Source organism: Tetrao urogallus, assembly GCF_951394365.1.
Source record: "Tetrao urogallus genome assembly, chromosome: 21".
Taxonomy (NCBI): Eukaryota; Metazoa; Chordata; class Aves; order Galliformes; family Phasianidae; genus Tetrao; species Tetrao urogallus.
This window is the reverse complement of record NC_136834.1, coordinates 1280221-1299722: the sequence shown is the minus strand read 5'-3', so window position 1 is coordinate 1299722 and position 19502 is coordinate 1280221. Positions and strand designations below refer to the sequence as shown.

Below are 19502 nucleotides of genomic sequence, written 5' to 3'. Positions count from 1 at the left end.
CAGCAGTTCCCAGTATCACTACATGAGGAGAGCTGAGAGAGAAGAGAGTTTACAACTTCTGATGCCAGGACCCTACAGCCTGAGAGCTCTTCAGGTCTGAATACTGAGCACAGTTTCTTAATGACAATTCCACATTGAAGCAGAATTTATTTCCTGAAAAATCCCAATTTCAGAGCAGTTTGTACATAGATGGCAGAGAAAGGACCTGTAACAAAACTTCCTCACCTTTTCCAGTGAGCTTTGAGAGGCAAGAGTAGTTGGAGCACTGCTGTGGAAGCCAGAAGATGTTGAGCGTTCCTCACAAAACAGTACAGCAAGAGGTTCTTCATAGACAGCCCTGTGAGAGTGCTGAGGACTTTGTTTGTTTGTCTTCAGCATGAGATACTTCTGGTGCCACAATTTCAGAGCTTTTCTGAGTCTACGCTCCTCCAAAGCCTGAGAGAAAGAACTGAGACAGAAGATATTGAGATGGCAAAGTGACTGAAGAGAGATACCAGAGGGGGACACTGGTAAAGATTAGATGGATAACAGATAGAACAAGAGGTTTTTCCAGGGGGACTGGGAGTCAAGTGGATACAACCAAAGAGGGCTCCAGGAACTGGTTTTGGCACTCACTCAGCTCTGCAGTGCTCGTACAGCCTCTCCTTCCACAACAGATACACTCTCTGGAGTTTCATCTTTAGGCAGAAGTCATCAAGAGAGTAACCTGTTTTCTCAGGAAACTGTGGCACTACAGCCCACCAAGGCCAGCTGTCATCACCTTCTGTTGTAGTTCTGTGAGATACTGAGCTTACAGCTGGTCCTTAGCCAATTATAGAGATTGACAAGAGAAAACAATTGTCAGAAAGCATTCGTATGAAACTCAGTCCAGCCCAGCTCTCTAACAGCTTTCTTTCAAGGCTTAAGGCTTTCTTCTGGGTCTATGAAATAGGGACCAAACTGCTTATAGCATTAGAGACACATCCAGAACAACTAGCCCTCCACCTACTGCTCATGGTATTTCTTAGTTCCATGTACTGAGAACTGGAATGGGTTGCCCAGGGTCCTGGGGACCTTCAAATTCAGGCTGGATGGCTCAGAGCTCCAAGCAACCTGATCTAGCTGTAGATGCCCTTGTTCATTGTGGGGGAGTTGGACTAGATCACCCTTAAGGGTTCTTTCCTACTCAAAAGATTCTACGGTTCTATTTATTATCTGTGCCTCTCTATCATCAGGCTGTTTTTAGCTGTTTTTCAGGCTTCAGTTCACTGTACAAGTGGAGAAGGAATAAGTCTCAGCAACTCCAAATCTTAGGTGCTCCACAAGCCCCACGACACTCACCATAATGCTGCCTCCATCTCAGAAGGAGGAGGTTCACCACTGCCTGCTTATTTCTTTCTCTGACCCGCAGCATCTGAAACCACTGCTGGAAGTATTTCCTCATTGATTCTACTCTGAGATGTGTCAGGCTGCTCTTGTAATAAGCCTTTAGCTCAACAGCCTCTTTCCATGCACTGAAGCACCTGAGAAAGACCAAAGGAAAACAGAATACTGAACTACTAAATCTTTTTCTGGACTTTGACTTCTGAGTCCTTTAAATCAAGTTTCTGCTGCCACTAAAATCAAATCTGTTTTGACCAAAATATATTTCTACCTTTATTAACTCCTGAAATAAAATAAAAAGATGACTTTAAGATGGAGCAACGCATCATTATCTGGATTGGCACCATCATTCCTTGGACTTCCAGAATGAACTTTTTTCCACATTAAAAATACACCTCATCAACTTACCGGGAGACCAATTTCCTTTGGATCCAAATTGTCAGCCCTAAAATCTTTTTCTTTTCCAAGTGTCGGGACTGCCACACCTGGAAAATGTTTTGTAGCCGCTTCTTTTCCATCAGGGCACGTGCTTCCAGCAGCCTGCCTTCCTCATTGCTCAGCAGCTCCTTCTGAAGGCACCACAGTCTGAAAGCTGCTGTGTTACAGGGCAGGAACAGATTGACAGGAAGAAAAACAACTTAGAAGAACTTGAAACAGCTTAGTGTCACACAGCAATCATTCCCAGGCTGAACTCTAGCTGTCCGGAAAAGGCACTTAATAGAGATAGATCACACTGCTGGAGCAACAGTATCTGCTACAGCTGAATTTATATAAGCAGCAAAGCAGAAGTGTACGGCAGGGCAGGTAATCCACCCTCTACCCCTACAGATATTAGCCCAGCTGTTTGCAGGATCAGCTTCTGGAAGAGCCAGGTCAGTGCAACAACTACACCCTGACCAAGAAACGTGGTGAAACAACCAAGAAACGTGGTGAAACAGTGGCTCCATTCAGGCTGCTCCACAGAGCGCGTGCTTACCAGCTAGGCGCCTCACATCTCTGATTGCTTGAGCTCTCCAGCAGAACTCATCACCTCTCTGCCTGCGATGAAGCTGTGTCCACAGTTCACTCTCCAGCCTGAAAGTTGCAAGTATGCCTTAAAACCCTTATGTCCAGACAGATGCAAAGTGAATCCAGAGCCTCCCTTCTCCCTGGGTAGCCCTATCTTTTTGTCCAGATTTGCTCTCCTGCCTTCAGAATCAACAGGATGAATGATGGTCTTTTCTTTTGACCATCTCGTGTCCTGCTAGACTGTGCTATTGGAGTGGAACAATACTATTTACACTCATATTCCATATGCAGGAGATAGCTGAACTCAAGAAAGAGTACAGCACAGCTGTGTCAGACACAAATCAGACTGGAACAGTAGTGCATTATAAACTCTAGGATACCAATTCCTGCAGCAGTTATCTGCAGCAAGCAATCCATTCACAGACCCGGACACAAGTTTCACACCCTCTGACAAAAATGTCTGTAAACCTCCACTTGTCTGAGATACAGTAGGAGAATCCTCTCAGCTTACCTACAAGCCTGCTCAGCTTCCTTCATGTATCCTTCCGTAAGCTGGTGCTGAGCTGAGGTTGTCATAGTTGCTAATCTTCCTATTCCAGAAAAACCCACCGATGAACTTTGGGTACATGAATATGACTCAGACTGTGCAGCTTGTTTTTGGCTCTGTTTTGTCACAGCTTCCTTCCACTGAAGAAGGAACCACATGGTTAAAACAAACTGTAGGCAGAGTATCAGCACCAGGGTCCACATCACTGAATTTCAAACAGGTGCCACTTGTACTGCCCCTGGCCCATCCTCACCTTGTGGAAGCTGGCAGCTAAAAGAGCTGAGGCACATCTTTGCTGGGCTACCAAGCCAAAAGCACTGAGGGCCTTTTGAGGCTGCTGCTGCCTTGCTGCAGCCTTCTTCCAGCTGACGTGGTCCCTCCAGGCATGGAAACACCTAGTTACCATTTGTCTGTCAAGTAAGTGCTGGAAACTTTGAGAGAAAAAGCACAAGTGAGCTCCAATAACATACAAAAATTAAACACAGACAGAAGGTGGCAATCAGACTTCAGGCATCAAACTGAAAAGAAATTCCCTCTAAAGAGTGAAAAACCTGCAGCCTCACACCACACTAACATGTCCATCTCACATTCTTCTGATCCACAGATGACAAATTTCAATCCCATCTCATGAATAAGCCCTGTTCTTGATCTTCACTAACTCTGGAATGAGCATGCTACAATTTGCTGCAGTGAAAGGTTATGTGTAGTACCAATGCTTTTTCCATCGCTATAGTAACTAAAGTTGAATTTAGAAGGAAGAATTTTAAAGATAAAAATACTGGTTTTTAAAATACACTCCATTCTAGACAGCCAGCTTTTGAAAACAACCAGATGTAGCTCCTGAGCCAACCATGGCAGATCCACTGCTAAATCCTAAAGCCAGGAATGGTTCCTCAGCCATTTTCCAGCAGTTTTCCTCCCATTTAGCTACCAGCACACTCACACGAGAATTCTGAGTCCTTTTTACCTTTGCTCATTCACCTTTGGAGACCAGCAGCTGTTCTCTGACACCTGAAAACAGACAGAAGACAACAGTCATTCCAATACCCTACTATCAAAGAGTTTGCCTGTGCCCAGCATGGTAAGCCATTTTGGATGGAGTCCAGAACAGTCCTGCTAAGCATTGCATGTTACATTGGGTGCTTTTGCTGCTCTGAAAGCTCTCACACACTTCAGCCACTAAAAGGCACAACAAAACTGGAATCTCAGGACCCTGCAATTAAGCAGGGAAGAAAAATTGCTTAATGCTTTTGGTCCGCATGTAGATCCTGGGAATATAAACAGGTCTTCACATTCCCAAGACCAACCAAGTGAACAAGCTGGTGTTTAGGAAGATGCACGCAAATGTTGAGATGGAGAAGGACCAGAAAGAGGAGATTCTGACCATTCAGAGCCAGAAAAATAAATGACAAGCATTTCCATCACTGCTGGGCTTCAACTTTGCACTTCTATCAGAAAGTAGAAATAAGCACAGTATCTGCTATTAGGGATGCTACACGGTGAGCCCGCCCTCACCTCACTGGGCACAGCTTCCTGTGTCTGGTTCCCTTCTTCACAGCACCGTGGTTCTTTGGCACTCTTCTCTACACAAGGTTCTTCACGGTGGTCAGGAGCTTTCCAGTTCCTCCAGCTGCTTTGCTGGAAGTGTCTGTTTCTCCTTTCTTCTCTGTTTGCATTCACATGTTCTATGTTGGAACAGTCACCAATGTCTTTTCCAACCTGAGTGCTGAAGAAGCTGGACTGGCTGTCCCCCACTGCCATCCTGCTGGCTGCTGGAGATCTACAGTCATATACCTCTTCTAAGCCTTTGCCAGACTCAACAGGAGGTTTGGGGTTCTTGACTTCTACAGATTTAATGCTAAGCTGCTGTACTGGCCTAAACTCTTGATCTCCAGAAGTGACTCTTACACACACTTCTCTTGGAGTCCCATACATGGATATGCCAACGTTCATCTGAGTCCCAGCCAACCACGTTTCCAGCGCCACGTGCTGACCCTCAGGGTGGTTTTTTGTCCAAGGCATAGCACATAGGGTTGCCTCACCAGATGTCCCTTCTGCTTTAAGAACCTTTTCACATGAATGATTTCTTGTATGAACATAAAACCCACCAGTTTCCAGAGTTGGCTTTGGATGGGACTGGCATCTGAAATAAGGCGAGCAATCGTTGGAAGAATCTTCTGTATCCACAAGCCTGCCAGAGCCCATCCCAGCAGACAGCCTATCTGGATGGATGCCACCTGAAAGTTTGGTTCTCCACATGCTCGAGTCAATGTATCTGCATCTGTGAGAGACAGAGAGAGGTTCAGCGTGCCCAAAGTCCCTCGTCACTGCACCAAGGCTCGTGCCTTTAGCAAATGGAATGCTCCATCTCAATCTTGCCTGAGCAGCACTAGTTTTTGCTCCAGCTAGCTGTTCTCCTGTGCTCAGGATAGTAGGAGCTGGATCATCAGGAGCAAAGCACAAACTGCCACCGACTGGAAAAGACTTGGGCTCCAGAGGAAGGGAGGCCCGGCTCCCCATGAAAGCAATTTCTTGCTTCAGCCTCCAGATTGAACAGTACAAAGCAGCAGAAATTTGTGAGGACTGCGAAATAGGCTGAAGGGACTCCAAATTAGATGGACTGAGATCACCTGAAGTCAGGGCTGAACTACAAGTGCTGATGCTTTCCCTTGAGCTCCTTGAGGAAATACACAACACTAATTTGTGCCTAAGAGGGCAATCTACAGCATGAAATGGCAAAGGTGTATTGACCAGCAAAGGGTTCCCAGTATCCATACAAGACACAGCAGGTGGCTGCTGCTTTTCCACTGGATAGTCACTGTTCTTGTTCCTTCCTTCTAAACAGTGATGATGAATAGTAGGCATAAAGCAGCTATCAGCTGCCTTTGCTTTCTGACTGTGCTGCTGAGGAAGGCCAAAATTCTCATTCCTTCTCCCTTCTAAGCTACAAGCCTCAAGGTGAGAGTGTCCCTGAGGGAGTTCTGCAGCAGGAAGTGTGGACACAGCAAGATGAGGAGTCCTGTGAGCCACGTGCTTCAAGCTGTGCTGCTGCAGCTTAGAGTAGAGATTATTTTGCAGCTGGGAGCAGGAACTGGAGAACTGACTGGTGGTATCCTGGAACAGCTGAGAAGGCCAGGAGAGGTCAGTCTGTAGCAGTCTGGGCTCTCTATGCCCAGCTGACTGCGATGAGGTGCACAGCCAGCCCTGTTCTGTCTGCCTGTGAGTTACACTGAGTGCAGCAGCATCAAGCCAGTGATGAGAAATATCTGCTCAACTTCTCACACCCGAACACAGATCAACATTCACATCCTTCTGAAAGATTCTTTGCTCTGAAGAAAAACAAGAAGAAACATAAACAAAGGAGCATGCATATTTCTTGACCCATCTTCCCTCATTTGCCACAGGCTTTGGGTACTTTCCTACTAAGTCTCTTTGTCCCCAGTCCACCAGCCTTAATCCTGGAAGTAATATGGCACTATATCCATCCTGCTGCCAGCAGACAATCACGACCGAGAGCAGGAATGACTGAAGGGAAAGACTTAATCTGCAACAAAACTGCTGGAAGAGAAAGACTTTAAAACAAACACAAGTCAGAGCAACCTGGTTCCATCGGGATTACAATGATTACCCTCTCTTCATTGATCAGAAATCAAATTCACATCTCCTCCATGCCCATTTTCTCCATGGCTGCTAGCAATGGTGCTGCCTGGACTTAAGGTACTGTTTAACTGTGTGTCAATTTCAGGTTCATCCACAAATTGTGTTGCAGCCCTGCAAAGGCTGAAGGCTACATAGGGCAGTTTCTCCTTATCCACACTACAGGACAGAGCAGTGTTTAAACATGCAGAGAATTGACACTGTCCCCCAATTTGGAAGAATTACAACATATATGGGAGACCTAATTTGCAGTCTAGCCACTAAGTCAGATGGTTACACATATAGATCTCATGCAGAACAGATCCTTAAGTTGTGGATAACAGCAGTAAGTGCCATTCAAGGGAACTGTGCTTTCATTCCCTCAAATTTTAAATGCAAATGCCAATTGCTGTCATTCCAAGCCTTCTTTGCCAATCCTCTTCTAAAAAATGAAAATGATGGGGTGAAAAAGACACGCAGCTAGATCGTCTTTAAAAAAAAAAAAAAGAAAAGAAAAAAAAGCCCAAACAGCCAACATATGAAAGACTGCAGGAAATAAATGCCCACCATCTTTTTCAAATACACTCAAGTAGCAGAAGGTCTCCATTCAAGTGGCATTATTTCCAAAGTATGTGAGCCTCGGACATCCCTGGCTGCAAGCAGCCATATAAACTCCTTCAGTAACCACCACAAAGAGGGGACTGCCAAATGGACAGCAGGTCATCACGCAGTGTTGCAATTATCCTTGGGAACTGGTGTTTCTGTCTTTCAAACCTCACCAAATGCACCGTTTTTGTTTTTTTCAAGCCAAGTAGAAGTTGGCAACTTACAGAGTGAGCAGACAAAGCACTGCTACCTTCTTTAGGGCATCTCTCACTGCAACCAACTGTAACATCAAAATGTAGAATGGCGTTCTGCAGGAGCTCTCCTTGCATCCCAGGAACACCCAACCAAAGATATCGCATAGAAGTTTTACAAAGGGTTTGGAATTGCCAAACTTATCAGCTCTGGTTTGTTCCATGAACATCTGGAACTTTGGCTCTGGGTTGCTCTGTTGTTTTTTCACTTCAGCAGTTCTTTCTCAATATTCTCAATATTGAGAATACTCAATACATTGCCGTGCTGATTTGAGTTGTTTTTCACCTGACATATCCCTAATTTCGGTCTCACTGAGACCTGAAAGAGAAAGCCTCCATTAAAACTCACGTGTGTTGTTCTTTCTGTGATTACCATTCAGACCTTACTGTAGCCACTTATAAGCAGTATTTAATCCTACTCGAAAGGCAGTAAGATTTTATGAAGTGCCTTTTAAAATTCCCTCTAAGGCCACAAGGCAAACAGCATATTGCAAACTGCAGAAATCCACAACCAATGGATTCCATATGAGCTTTTATGCCTGTAAGCATTTAACGCGTGTGTAGCATGATGCTAATGCATTAAAACCCAAAATAAATCCAATTCTGCAAACAAAAATTAAGCTGATCAGTGTACCTCTGTACTACAAGCAAAGTAAATAGCACAGCCAATGGGAAGCAAATAAAGCTCTTTCAAGTGAGCACCACTCGAGCATTATATCGAGGAAGATAAATGACAAACACAAGTACTGCACAGATAACTCCATTCTTCCCACCCCTGCCGACCAAGGCTCATGTTCCAAGTTGGAACCAGCGATTGGTTCGACACCACACCAACACGCTTCCAATCACAGAACCAACAGCACAGAATGCCTCAGAAACAAGACTTCTGCCCCCCAAACCAAACCGTCACCATTACGGCGAGCTTGGCCTCGAGCCTCGTGGCGTAGTACTCCTCCCCAAAATATAGAGAAGACTGTCACTGCTCCAGCAGCTGAGACACTTACTCACTGCCAGGGCTGCTGGCCATACTGCTCGGCCTCGCCAGAACCTGGGGGCAGATCAGCACCTCTTTGTCTGCTCCTCTGAAGGCAGGGGCAAACCGGCTGCTTTGTCCCCCCTCAACTCCCAACTCCAGCAGTGAGCTCACTCCAGCTGGGCTGCCCTAAGCAGCTTATCCCCTCCGATTAGCAACGCCGCCTGTCACCAGGGCTGCAGATGGCCACGGGAAAGCGGCTCTCGCCCACGGCTAATTAGAACAGCGTTCTCAAGGCAGCCCAGACGATGTGGGGTCTGGCACGGCAGGGCAGCTCAGCCACGACCTCTCTCGGATGTTGCTGCTCAAAGCGCCCTCTCAGCTCCACGGAGAAGCACGCCGTTTCCTCCTCTTCACTCACCGGCTGCCAGTGGTGCTCTGGGTGGGAGCACACGGCTCCCTGCGCCGGGCCATGCCCTGCCCTCAGCCCCACGCCACTGAGGGAGAGGCGCCAACGGCTGGTTTTTCTTCCTCAGAAGCCAGGAAGGGGCACAGTTTTTATTGTCATCTGTCTCTGCTTTACTGCCCGGAGTTGGCATCCTTGATTCATAGCAAGCGCACTGACACCCCTGCCTTGCTTTGCTCCTCTGTGCTGCCCTCACATCTGCTGACCTCTCCGCAGGAAAGCACACAGCACGTCAGCTAGATGGGCACTGATACAGATTTGGCTGTGTTTTGTTTTCCAACATCTTGGAAGAGCTTCCTTAGATGTAACCATATGTTCATGCTCAGGAACTCAGGAAGTGCTGCATTCAAAGCAACCATTTTGTCTGTGGTCCACAGGTCTGGGGAAGAAAAAGCTGCCTCCCTCCTGAGTGTTTAAACACATTATTCAGGGATCCATACTGACACTGCACAGTTCTGAAGAACAGTAAAACACTGAATGTGTCCACTCTGCCACTTTATAGAAAACAAGCTCTGCCTACCTAGTCTTCATCATGGGAGAGTAAATCAGATTAATGCAGCTCTACAGCATCTACCAGGTGTTCATCCAAGCATAAGCAACATTGGCCCAGGCACAGCAGCAGGCCACCATAATGCTCGTGCTGTAGAGGGAATGAAGCATCTGCTAATGTTTAGAGTGACAAAACCTGAAAGAAAAATGCTTGCTTTTAAAGATACATTTGGTACGTTTCTAAGGGCTAGAGCAGGGTTAACAGGGTTTTGGTCATTGAAGAGTCAACACAGCAGCAGGTCTTGTCAGAGAAATGCAATTGTCAAATAACAGATGTATACTTTGAAAGTGAACCTGCTGCAGAAAAGCACAGATCTTCCCAGCACTTGTATTTTTCTTCAGCCAAGGCTGAAGAAAATCTTTTCTTTCAATCTTTTCTTCTTCTAACAAAACCTGCTGAACATTTGATAAGATTGGATTGATAAGATCCAAATTTATAGTTTGCCACGTTCCAGAGCTCACCACCGCAGTGCAGAACTACACAAACCCACCCCTGCCATTCACCAGTCCTTCCTTTCCTCACTCACCTCCACTGCCCACACATCTCCGTGCAGAACCGTCCACATGTTTACATACAGCTTACAGCAGAGCCACTGAAGCCTTGTAGCCCTTGTCCCATAACAACTCTCCCAGACTACAGTCCCAGAGCCTCAGGAATAGCAATATTTTCAAATGAAACATGGATGACCAGTGTAATTTTTTTTCTAACACAGAAGAACTGTATTCATTTCATAGTTTTCTTAGAAAAGTGTAACACTTCAAGTCCTATTAAGGCAGGCAGCTGAAGGCAAAAAGACATTTCAAGGCACAGAGCACAGGTAATCAACATTTACCAGCCATTTTAAGTATCCTGAAGGACATTTAACTTTCATAAAAGCATCAATGAATGCTCCCTGGCCCAGTAAGAGCACTTTATACAAACCCCAGCTGCACGTAAACCACCACAGCTAGCACATGGAGTTATGGTCATAAATCTTAATTTAAAAACATCATCAAAAACAGCCTTCAAGAACTCCCAGATGTTTCCTGGAAACGTACCAGCAAGAAGACAGGCTAAACTGTGTTGTCTTAGGGGCAGTCCATAAGCTTGTCTAGGAATATTTTGTGCATCTCCCTTACTTACAAACGAGAGGAGGCACAACACAAGACTTGGAAGAATGCAGAAGGTGCATCCACTTGCACATAGAGAGGAGGGATTTAGGGGGAGGGAGGAAAGCAGTGTGTTGGAATCACAAAGAGTCACAGAGCTTAAAGTTATCTGAGATGTTCTGGGCTCATTCCAGGAACCCCTCTGCCTAATCTTCAGGAAGGAAAAAGAAAAGTCAAATCAGATCCTCTCCTGTTTGCTCAGTAGAAGGTCTTGTTTCATCAGAACAGACATGGGAGGAGCGTAAGGCTGGACTGAGAGAGGGAGGTGTCCGTTCTGCTGCAGACAAGGGCCTCAATATGGATGCTGAGCTGTCTTGCTTGAGTCAGGCCACAGAGGAGAGCTTTCCTGCTGATCGATTGTCTCATAGGCACTGCGGTCCCGGCCTGCACGGTTGAGACCTGAACAAGAAGAGAACAAGCTTGATGAAAAAAATGAATACAAAAAACTGAATCTCCTAGAAGAAACCAAAAGTTGAGGAGCATGCCACATTACCACGACAGGCTTGTTTTTATGCAGCAAGGATGCTGGCTAGTAATGAAGAGGGCTTTTGTTTCAAAAGACAAGACAGAGGACCTGGAAAATCACAATTCAGTTCTAAAGAAAAATGCCAGTTAGTAGGAAAAGAGAAAATTTGTCAATCACATTCAACAGAAAATAACAGCACATGGTTTGTACTGAAAATGTTGTCAGGAAGACATTTCAGAAGAAGATAAAAAAAGTACTACGTGACTGAATTCCAACTTGTGCCTGGGAAGAGATTCTGACAGCATGCTGTGCTGAACAGCATGGTAAGAAGGAAGAATACTCAGCTACACTTTCTGTAGGATACAGATGTTAAATCCTAGTCACAAGTACACTCAGCAGGTAATAAAAACTGGCACAAACATGGCACGCTGGCCTTCTGAGCCAGCTAAGAGAGATCTGCATGGCATTTGCACAAGCAGCTGATGGAGAAAACATCCACATTCTTCTACCACAAGGTGCAAACAATACCCTGAAGCTGTTGTTTTCCTCTGACAGCCTCTCCTTCTTTATAAGTACCCACCACTTTTCACAAGAAGCTTCATCGTTTTTGCTAGCACCAATGCAGTCTAAGTGGCAGCTTTCAAACACTACAGTGCCTGTTGTACCACCTTTTGTCCTACAAAGCCTTAGGAAAGAAAAAGATAACTGTACTAGGCTGCTGGTTTTGCCAGGATGAACTCCCACACAGCAAACAATCTCTGGCAGCAGCCCCAGGAATTCTTGGCAAAGAAGCTGACAGAATACCCAACCCTAACACCTCTCTCTGGCAAGGCTGCCACATTATTCCTAGCAACTGCAGCCAGGAGGAAAAATGAGTGCCTCCAAGCAAAGGAGCACAAGGTAAACATCAGTCCCATTTCCCAGGTAAGGAAACAGCAGTCCACAACTATCAAGCTAGCAAGGGCACAAAGCATGGAGTCAGAAATCCACCCTTCCCTCACATGCATAATCCAGGTGGAAGGAATGATGCCTTAACTCTCCCATAGAAGGAAAAGGTCGGCAAAGTGAGAGGGACACCCAAAGGCTTCCAAGAAGTGCATAAAATGAAGGAAGTGGAAGAGAGGAAAAACCTGAGTTAACTGAGTAAGAGTGACAGCAGTGACATCAATACCATTGTAGGCAAACTGGCTGTCAGACGAGGACTCCAGGTCTGCAAGGGAAGAGAGGAAGAATGTAAATTTAAGGCCTAAGACTCAGCAGGAGCACAAAAGGGAGAAAAGACACGAGGAAGAGAGAGGCCATCCTCCTCCTTGGAAAGAAAAGCAGGATCCAGCTGCACAAGGCTGAGGCTGAAGGGTACGGAGTCTTCTCCAGCAGCCTTCCCTAACAGGAGAGGACGTGGCTCACACTGATGTAGAGGAAGCACCCTACCTATGTTGAAGATGTAGTCCCCTCCACGCTCCCGGTACATTCGATACACAAAGTAGCAGGATCCAGGTTTCAGGAGGAGGCTGAAGATGGCCATGCCCATACTGAAACGCTTCACATCACTGGGATAACCACGCAGAGGGTAGTAGACAGAGATGTGAATGATGTCTGTGAGGACCGTGAGCAGCAGGCCGGTCAGGAACTGGGAATAGAGAACAGGACATGAACTGGATGAGGGATTAACTACCAGGAGTAACAGCCAGTTATAGGTTCTATCTACTAGAAGATCAGTGTTCACACAATCATGCTTTTACCTCTGTATAACACAGTGCTAACCCTTCACATGCCCCCAGGTACACAGATAATCCTAAGTGATCTCATACATCATGCATTTTCTTCACATCTGCTGGACGCCTTCTACTAGTATCTTCCAGGGTTGTTTATTTTTGCTTGCCAATTTCTTTAATGATCAGAGAAGAGATTTAAAAGGCATCTCTAACTCAAGCATATTAAATACTCAGAGTCTGGCGTTAAAAGTGACAACAGCAGGCAGAAAAAAAGAATCAAGTATGCCTTACCCCCGAGAAGCAAAATAATGGATAGTGAATGCTTCTCACCACAGTTTATAGTGCTTAAGTAGAAGCCAGGCTCCCTTGGGGAGACTAGAATAAATAAATAAAGAGTTTGACTTGTTCACTGCTGCACTGGGAGCAGCTGAAGATCATCACCGATTCAAAGGAGCTTTTCTGCCCTCCACCCTCTCCCTGGTAGAGGCAAATGCCCTCACACTCACCATCACGATGGCATCAAGGGAATCTCGCTGCACAATGGCCCAGATCCCCACTGCAAGGACACTGAAATTCCCCCAAGCGTAGGAGGCTGGAAACGAGTTATTCATGCATCCCCTGCCAAACAAGACAAAAAACCCAAGCCAAGTTCACAAGGAGCCCGCAGCAGTGTTTGCATTTATCCCTGCTCCCATACAACCACTGGGACTTAGGAGGTCCTTGCACAGAGGCACGAACAGGGAGTGCTGACTCCCCAAGAACATCCCATTCCTAGTTTGAAGGAACATCCTCTTCTCAAGCCAGGCCAGTTACCAATCACTCACCACACTGTGAGCAGCCAGTGCACCAGAATGATGGCCTATGGAAAAACAGAGAGGAAGACAGATCAGCAATTGGGAAAACTGTGGGAAAAACAACAGAAAGTTACACCACCTCACCTCCATGAGACAGAGAGGGAGAGTGCCCTGGAACCAGTGCAAAAACTGCCCTAGCAACTGGGCCAGCAAAGACAAAACCATTTTTCTCTGCTGCTGCTGCTATTTCCTGTGGTGCTCCACTATAGTCGTTCACTACTGTCATCATCACTGCTGACAGTTGATTCAGAGCACACTTCAGCCTTTTCTAAATGTGTTACTGATTTTGGAACTCTAGCAGAGTTTGTACTGCAAGCCAGACAATCTGATTCACAGCTTATACAGGACCAATCTGGTGTCCCACCACCAATAAGTCCATGAACAGACACGACTGCAGCTCCCAGCATTTCTGCTGTGGTCCTCAGTGAATTCCCCTTCACCCCCTCCCCACCCGCTCACAGCAGCAGCCTGCCTCAGCTCAATACTAAGAGACCTGAAGCCATCTTCTAGGAACCTAAAAACCCCAATCCTGCCATGCTACACCACTCTTTTCACTTCCAGTGACACACCAGTGCCCAAATACTGCTACATTTATTGACTCAAAACGTCTAACTTCACAAGAACTCTTTGCTTCAAGAAAGTTAATGACCCATGAAGCTGTGACCTGAGTGAAACCAGAAGGAGTGATGCCTTGGACTGTCCAGCCACAATGTCACAACATAGATACTGCAAGATAAAGCTCTTGTTCCTCTCTAGCACCCTATCACATCTGCTGAGCATTCAGCATGGACTGTCTGAACTTCAAACGCTGCTCAAACAGGTTTTTAATAATGATTTTTTTTTTTTAATTGCTCATGAAAGCCTACAAAATGCTTCAGCACCACCCGCCACCTCCCCTCCTCCCAGATTGCACCGCAGAGACCAGGCAGAAACTGCTAATCAGGAGAATACAAGATGTTCTTGGATAAGAATGGAGACATGCAAATAGCATTCACCCAAGAGACGATCACAACATCAGGGAAATTCTTAATTAGGTAGTATTTAATTGCACGTTACGCACAAGACCCCTCAAGGCTCAGCAGTTAATATAATTACACGGGGTGGGTTTTTTTTGTTTTTTTTTTTAAGCTGTCTAGATCAATATTGCAGTTACTAAATTATGAAGCAGGCTCCATCACCAGCATGAAGTCAGGTAGGCAAAGGCTGATAATCCAAGGGGCTGCTGAAAGAAAAACAAAGCACTTCCTTCCGAGCTATTAGTCTGAGTTATCTGACAGCTCTTCGGGGCACTGTGGAAGTGGCTGATGGTCTCAGTATGCTTTAACACAGAAAACGCAGTGTTAATGAAAAACATTATTTAAAGCTGCAGTCATTACGTGAGATAATTTGCAGGCAGCCTCCTGGTGAGACAGAAGAATTCATTCCCATCTGTTCAGGGGGATATATCCATACCTAAGAAGAGCATACGTTGCTTTTTTAAGAGTTCTTTGGAACAGGAACTCATTTTCCCTGACTGAAGGTATTCAAAGCCTATCTGGGCACTTTCCTCTGCAGCCTCCTCTGGGGTGCCTGCTTCAGCAGGGGAGCTGGACTGGATAATCTCCAAAGTGGTTGCTAACCCTTTGAGTTGACCTATTTGATCTACTTTTCAAGTTAGCTTTGCTTTGAGCAGGAGGCTGGGCTAGGTGATGCACAGACGTCTCTTCCAATCAAAATGATTCTATGATTCCAGAGCTAGCATCTAAAGACACCCAAGAACAAGACATCTGTTTTCAGGCATATTCATTGTTTTCCAAGCTTGAACAAACTTGATATTTCAAGATTTAGCACAGCTACTGCAGTAACCCTAGCTATCAAACATTCACTGCAAAAATAAGGTGATGCTGCTTTCCACACTTTGCTGAGCATTACTACGAGAGCTGAGCCAGTAGATGCTGCTCCAGGACAGGTTTCCTCATCTACAGTAGGTCAAGGCCTGCTATATTAATTATACAGTTCTACACGCAGGTTTAAGAGGGACCTCAAGGCTGAGACTTTGCTGCATTCTGGTTCAAACACTGCATTCACACAGGTTTTTGGAATTTTTCTTCTTCTGTTGTTAGGTTTATCCTTCTGATCTCAGAGAAACTGTAAGTAGTTAATGCCAACACATAGCAGTAGTGTGTTTTTCCTGGTCTCTCTCTGAACCTTGTCAAGCTTTGTGTTGTGTTTCAGAGCAGCAGGCCATGATTCAGGGACAGCACAAAGATGCAGGATAATTATTAACTCACTGTGCTGCAGCCCTTGAATCCCAGAACACAGCATGGCTTAGGTTGGACAGGACCTTGAAGATCATCTGGTTCCACCCCCCTGCCATGGGCAGGGCTGCCAATCACCATCCCAGGGTCATCCAACATGACTCTGAATGCCTCCAGGGATGGGGCACCCACAACTTCTCTGGGTACCCCATTCCAGTGCCTCCCCACCCAAACTTTACAAAAGGTACTTCCCAATGCTGAGAAAAGTTTGGCCAGGTCAAGATCACTCTCACCAAGGAAAAGACTTAAGAATGGTTGCCAAAAACCAGGGAGGAAATGCAACATTTTACATTTTATGGGGATTCATTCATTCAAGAAGCATGCCTTTTCTTCCAGCTCCTGCATCACCACCTCCCATGGTGAAGCATGGGATTTCACTGGCAGATTTTTTTAATTTGATGTCGTTATTTTTCCCTTTTGTTTTAGTGTGGGGAAAAAGAAAGACAGACACACACAAGCAATTAAAAAAAAATAAAAATAAAAAAAGGAGAATGTAGCACTTTTTCTAGCGGACTGGGAACCACATAATAGCTAAAAATTGACAGAGCAAAATATCAGCTCAAAATATCAGGGATGTAATAGAAGAACTTCTTCACAGTCGGAGTGATGGAGCACTGGTGCAGGCTGCCCATGGAGGTGGTGGAATCTCCTTCTCTGGAGATATTCAAGATCCATCTGCACACTTTCTGGTGCAGCCTGCTGTAGGGAGCTCGCTTAGCAGGGGGTTGGATTCATGAGCTCCAGCAGTCCCTTCCAAACCCTACAGTTCTGTGACTGCAAATACAACCCGTAAGCCAGGCCCTGAAAAAGCCATTTGTGCACCTGCCTCTAAACAGGGCAATCCCTTCTCTCAGCAAGCTGAAAGAAGGGGAAAGGCGCCTATATGAACTCCCAGATTTCACTTAGCACACCCACAAGCAAGCCTTCCCATAGCAAGCTGCAAGCACAGGGCAGCTGGCACAGAGCAGCCCCCAACCTGCTGGCAACACGCAGCTCCGAACCAAGGGCTGCAAACCCAACCTGCGATGCTTTCAGCAACGCGCCCAAAATCCCCACAGGGAAGCTGGGCGGTGAGCGGCACGTAGCCCTAAAAGGCTTCGAAAATATGATAAATGGAAGAAAAATAGAGGGAAGCGGGCGGTATCAAGGTATCTTCAGTCTCAGGGGCAACGTGGAAAGGGGCGATTTCAGCCTCCGTGCCAGGAGCCGCTTCCTCCTGAAGTTAACGTCAGTCCCTTATTTCCCGTTTCTCCACCAAATACCGGATGAAAGTTTACAGTCACCCTCATTCAACACCCCCTCCCCTCCCACAAAATGAAGAAAAACAAAAAAAAAGCTGTTTCTGTCGGTCAGTATCAGCCCGCAGCGCGGTCGCCTTTCTGAGGCGGTTTCCCTACGCGCCAACTTCGCCCCGTCAGTAACGCGCGGCGCCCATCGCTCCGTGCCGGAGGGGGGGGAGGAGGGGGGGGAGGAGGGGGGGCGGCCGTCCCGTGCGGCAACCTGAGCGACAACCACTCCAAAAAAAAAAAAAACCAACCCCCAAAAGGCAAAAATAACCACTTCTCAAACACCCCCCGCGCCTCCTCACCGGGCACCAAGCTCAAAACCAACCGCAACGCCCACCCCCGTACGAGGGGACCCGCTCCCCTTTCTCCCAGTCGACCCGCCTCGCCCCACAGCGGCTCAGTTCCCCCTCCCCGTACCTTGAGGCTGACGGCAGGCAGCTCCATGGCAGCGGCCCGCCCGCCCCGTGACTCCCACCGCGGGGCCGCCCAGGGGAGGGGAGGAAGGCGGGAGCGGTCGGGACACCGCCTCCCTCAGCGCCGTGCCCCGCGGGTGGATCCCGGCGTGAGGGGAACCTCGGCGGGGTGTTTGTGTCTGTTGTCAGGCTGGGCAAGAAAGAGGTGAAGGCCGTGGAGTGCGAACAGAGATGGGAGCAGAGCGGTGCTGTGGGGAGAGGCTGAGGGAAGGAGTTGGGAAGAAACTCATCGCAGCTCCTGAAAGGAGGCTGTGGCGAGGTGGGCTCAGCCCTGGATCCGTGTAACACGGAGCACGGCCTTACGGCACACCAGGGGAGGTGCAGGCTGGATGTCAGGGATTAATGAGGGACAGTTTCTCCTCAGAAGGAGCAGCGGTGTGCTGGCACAGCTGCACAGGGAGCGGCGGGGTCACCGTCCGTGGAGGCATTTGGTGTGGAGATGTGGCACTGTGGGCACATTGGGGCTGGATTTGGTGATCACACAGCTCTTCCCCATCCTTAATGAGCCTGTGATTCTGAACTGGGACTTCACCTCTTGATCTGAGAGTGTTTCCAGCTTTAGAGCTGGGGAAGTTGTCATGTAAACGACCGACCCAAACCCACAGCGTACAGCTATGAATTCTTTCCCTCCCCTGTTCATAACAGCAGTCTTCTCCCCACACTCAGCGATGGGATAGCAGAACCAAGAAATAAGGGTGACCCTCTCCAACCTTCCTTGCCCAATGTATGCATGACCTGCCTGCAGAGCATAGAGTCACAGAATCTCAGAATTGTAGGGGTTGGAAGGGACCTCCAGAGATCATCAAGTCCCCCTGCCAAAGCAGGTTCCCTACAGCAGGTCGCACAGGTCGGCATCCAGGCAGGTCTTGAACATCTCCAGAGAAGGAGACTCCAGCACCTCCCTGGGCAGCCTGTTCCAGTGCCCAGAGCTTGACACTTTACAGGCAGACTATGACGTTTATACTGGGTCAGTTGCTTTCTTGTAATTTGTTTTTAAGACGAGGCCTCTGAGAGTGAGAGAGGAGTCACAAGTTCATTGCAGAAGCTGGATGTGGAAATGTGTGAGTCACCCTTCAGCCCCATTTCCAGTTTGAGCAGCACAGTGCAAGGTTATGTGCAAGAGTTGTGTGCAGTGTGGGATCTGAACTCACACATTCTCAAACCAGCCACAAACAGGCCTTGAAAAAGCCATCTGTGCACCTGCCTCTGAAAAGGGAAGTCTCTATCTGCCCTGTCCTTCACTGCATCTTGAGTCCTGCTGGCTGCTCTGTTTTTGAAGATCTCCCAAGGCAAAGTTTTAAATCATTAAATCACTGAGCAGAAGCAGCAGCAGCAAACTGACCTGCTGCATAGTTGAAAACGTTTTAAAATGTCCTCCTAAAAATCCTCAGTTCTGACACCTTACCAGAAATGCAACTCATGCATTGTCACATCAGCTGGGATTTCATTTCTGTGTCCTGCAGGGAAGCCCTGCTTCCGTTCACAGAAGTACTGGTATCAATTGGGATCAACGCTAATTGCCTGAGCGATGTCACGGACTGGATTTTACCCTAAATGGCAAAGAGAAGATTTGACATCTGAAAATATGTAAAGAGATACTGAATATCTGTATTGCTGGCTCAGTGTTTGGGTACAAACTGTGACAGGGGTGCCATTCTGCTGGAATAGGCATCTAGCAAAGCAGTACGGTTTGTTTTAATGACAGTTTCCACTGCAGCCCAGTTTAAGTGTAAGCACTGTTTAGATGCAGCAGTTTGTGGGTGTCTGTGCTCCTTCCAGCATTCTCACTTGGTCTGAATGAGACAGGCGGTCTCATTACCATTTATGCAGTGTGAGCTGTAATTTGGATTGATGTGACTGCCGC

The 19502-nt window shown here is 46.9% G+C and overlaps 1 protein-coding gene across 1 annotated transcript; it reads right to left on the bottom strand.

Moving 5' to 3' along the window:
- Positions 1–10839: 10839 nt before the first annotated feature.
- On the bottom strand, positions 10840–17609 carry AGTRAP (angiotensin II receptor associated protein; the record flags this gene model as incomplete). Its single annotated transcript, XM_079545511.1, has 6 exons — positions 10840–10946; positions 12185–12223; positions 12445–12643; positions 13235–13346; positions 13553–13587; positions 17583–17609. 6 exons carry the CDS (start codon positions 17607–17609, stop codon positions 10840–10842), a joined length of 519 nt encoding a protein of 172 aa, XP_079401637.1.
- Positions 17610–19502: the final 1893 nt, after the last annotated feature.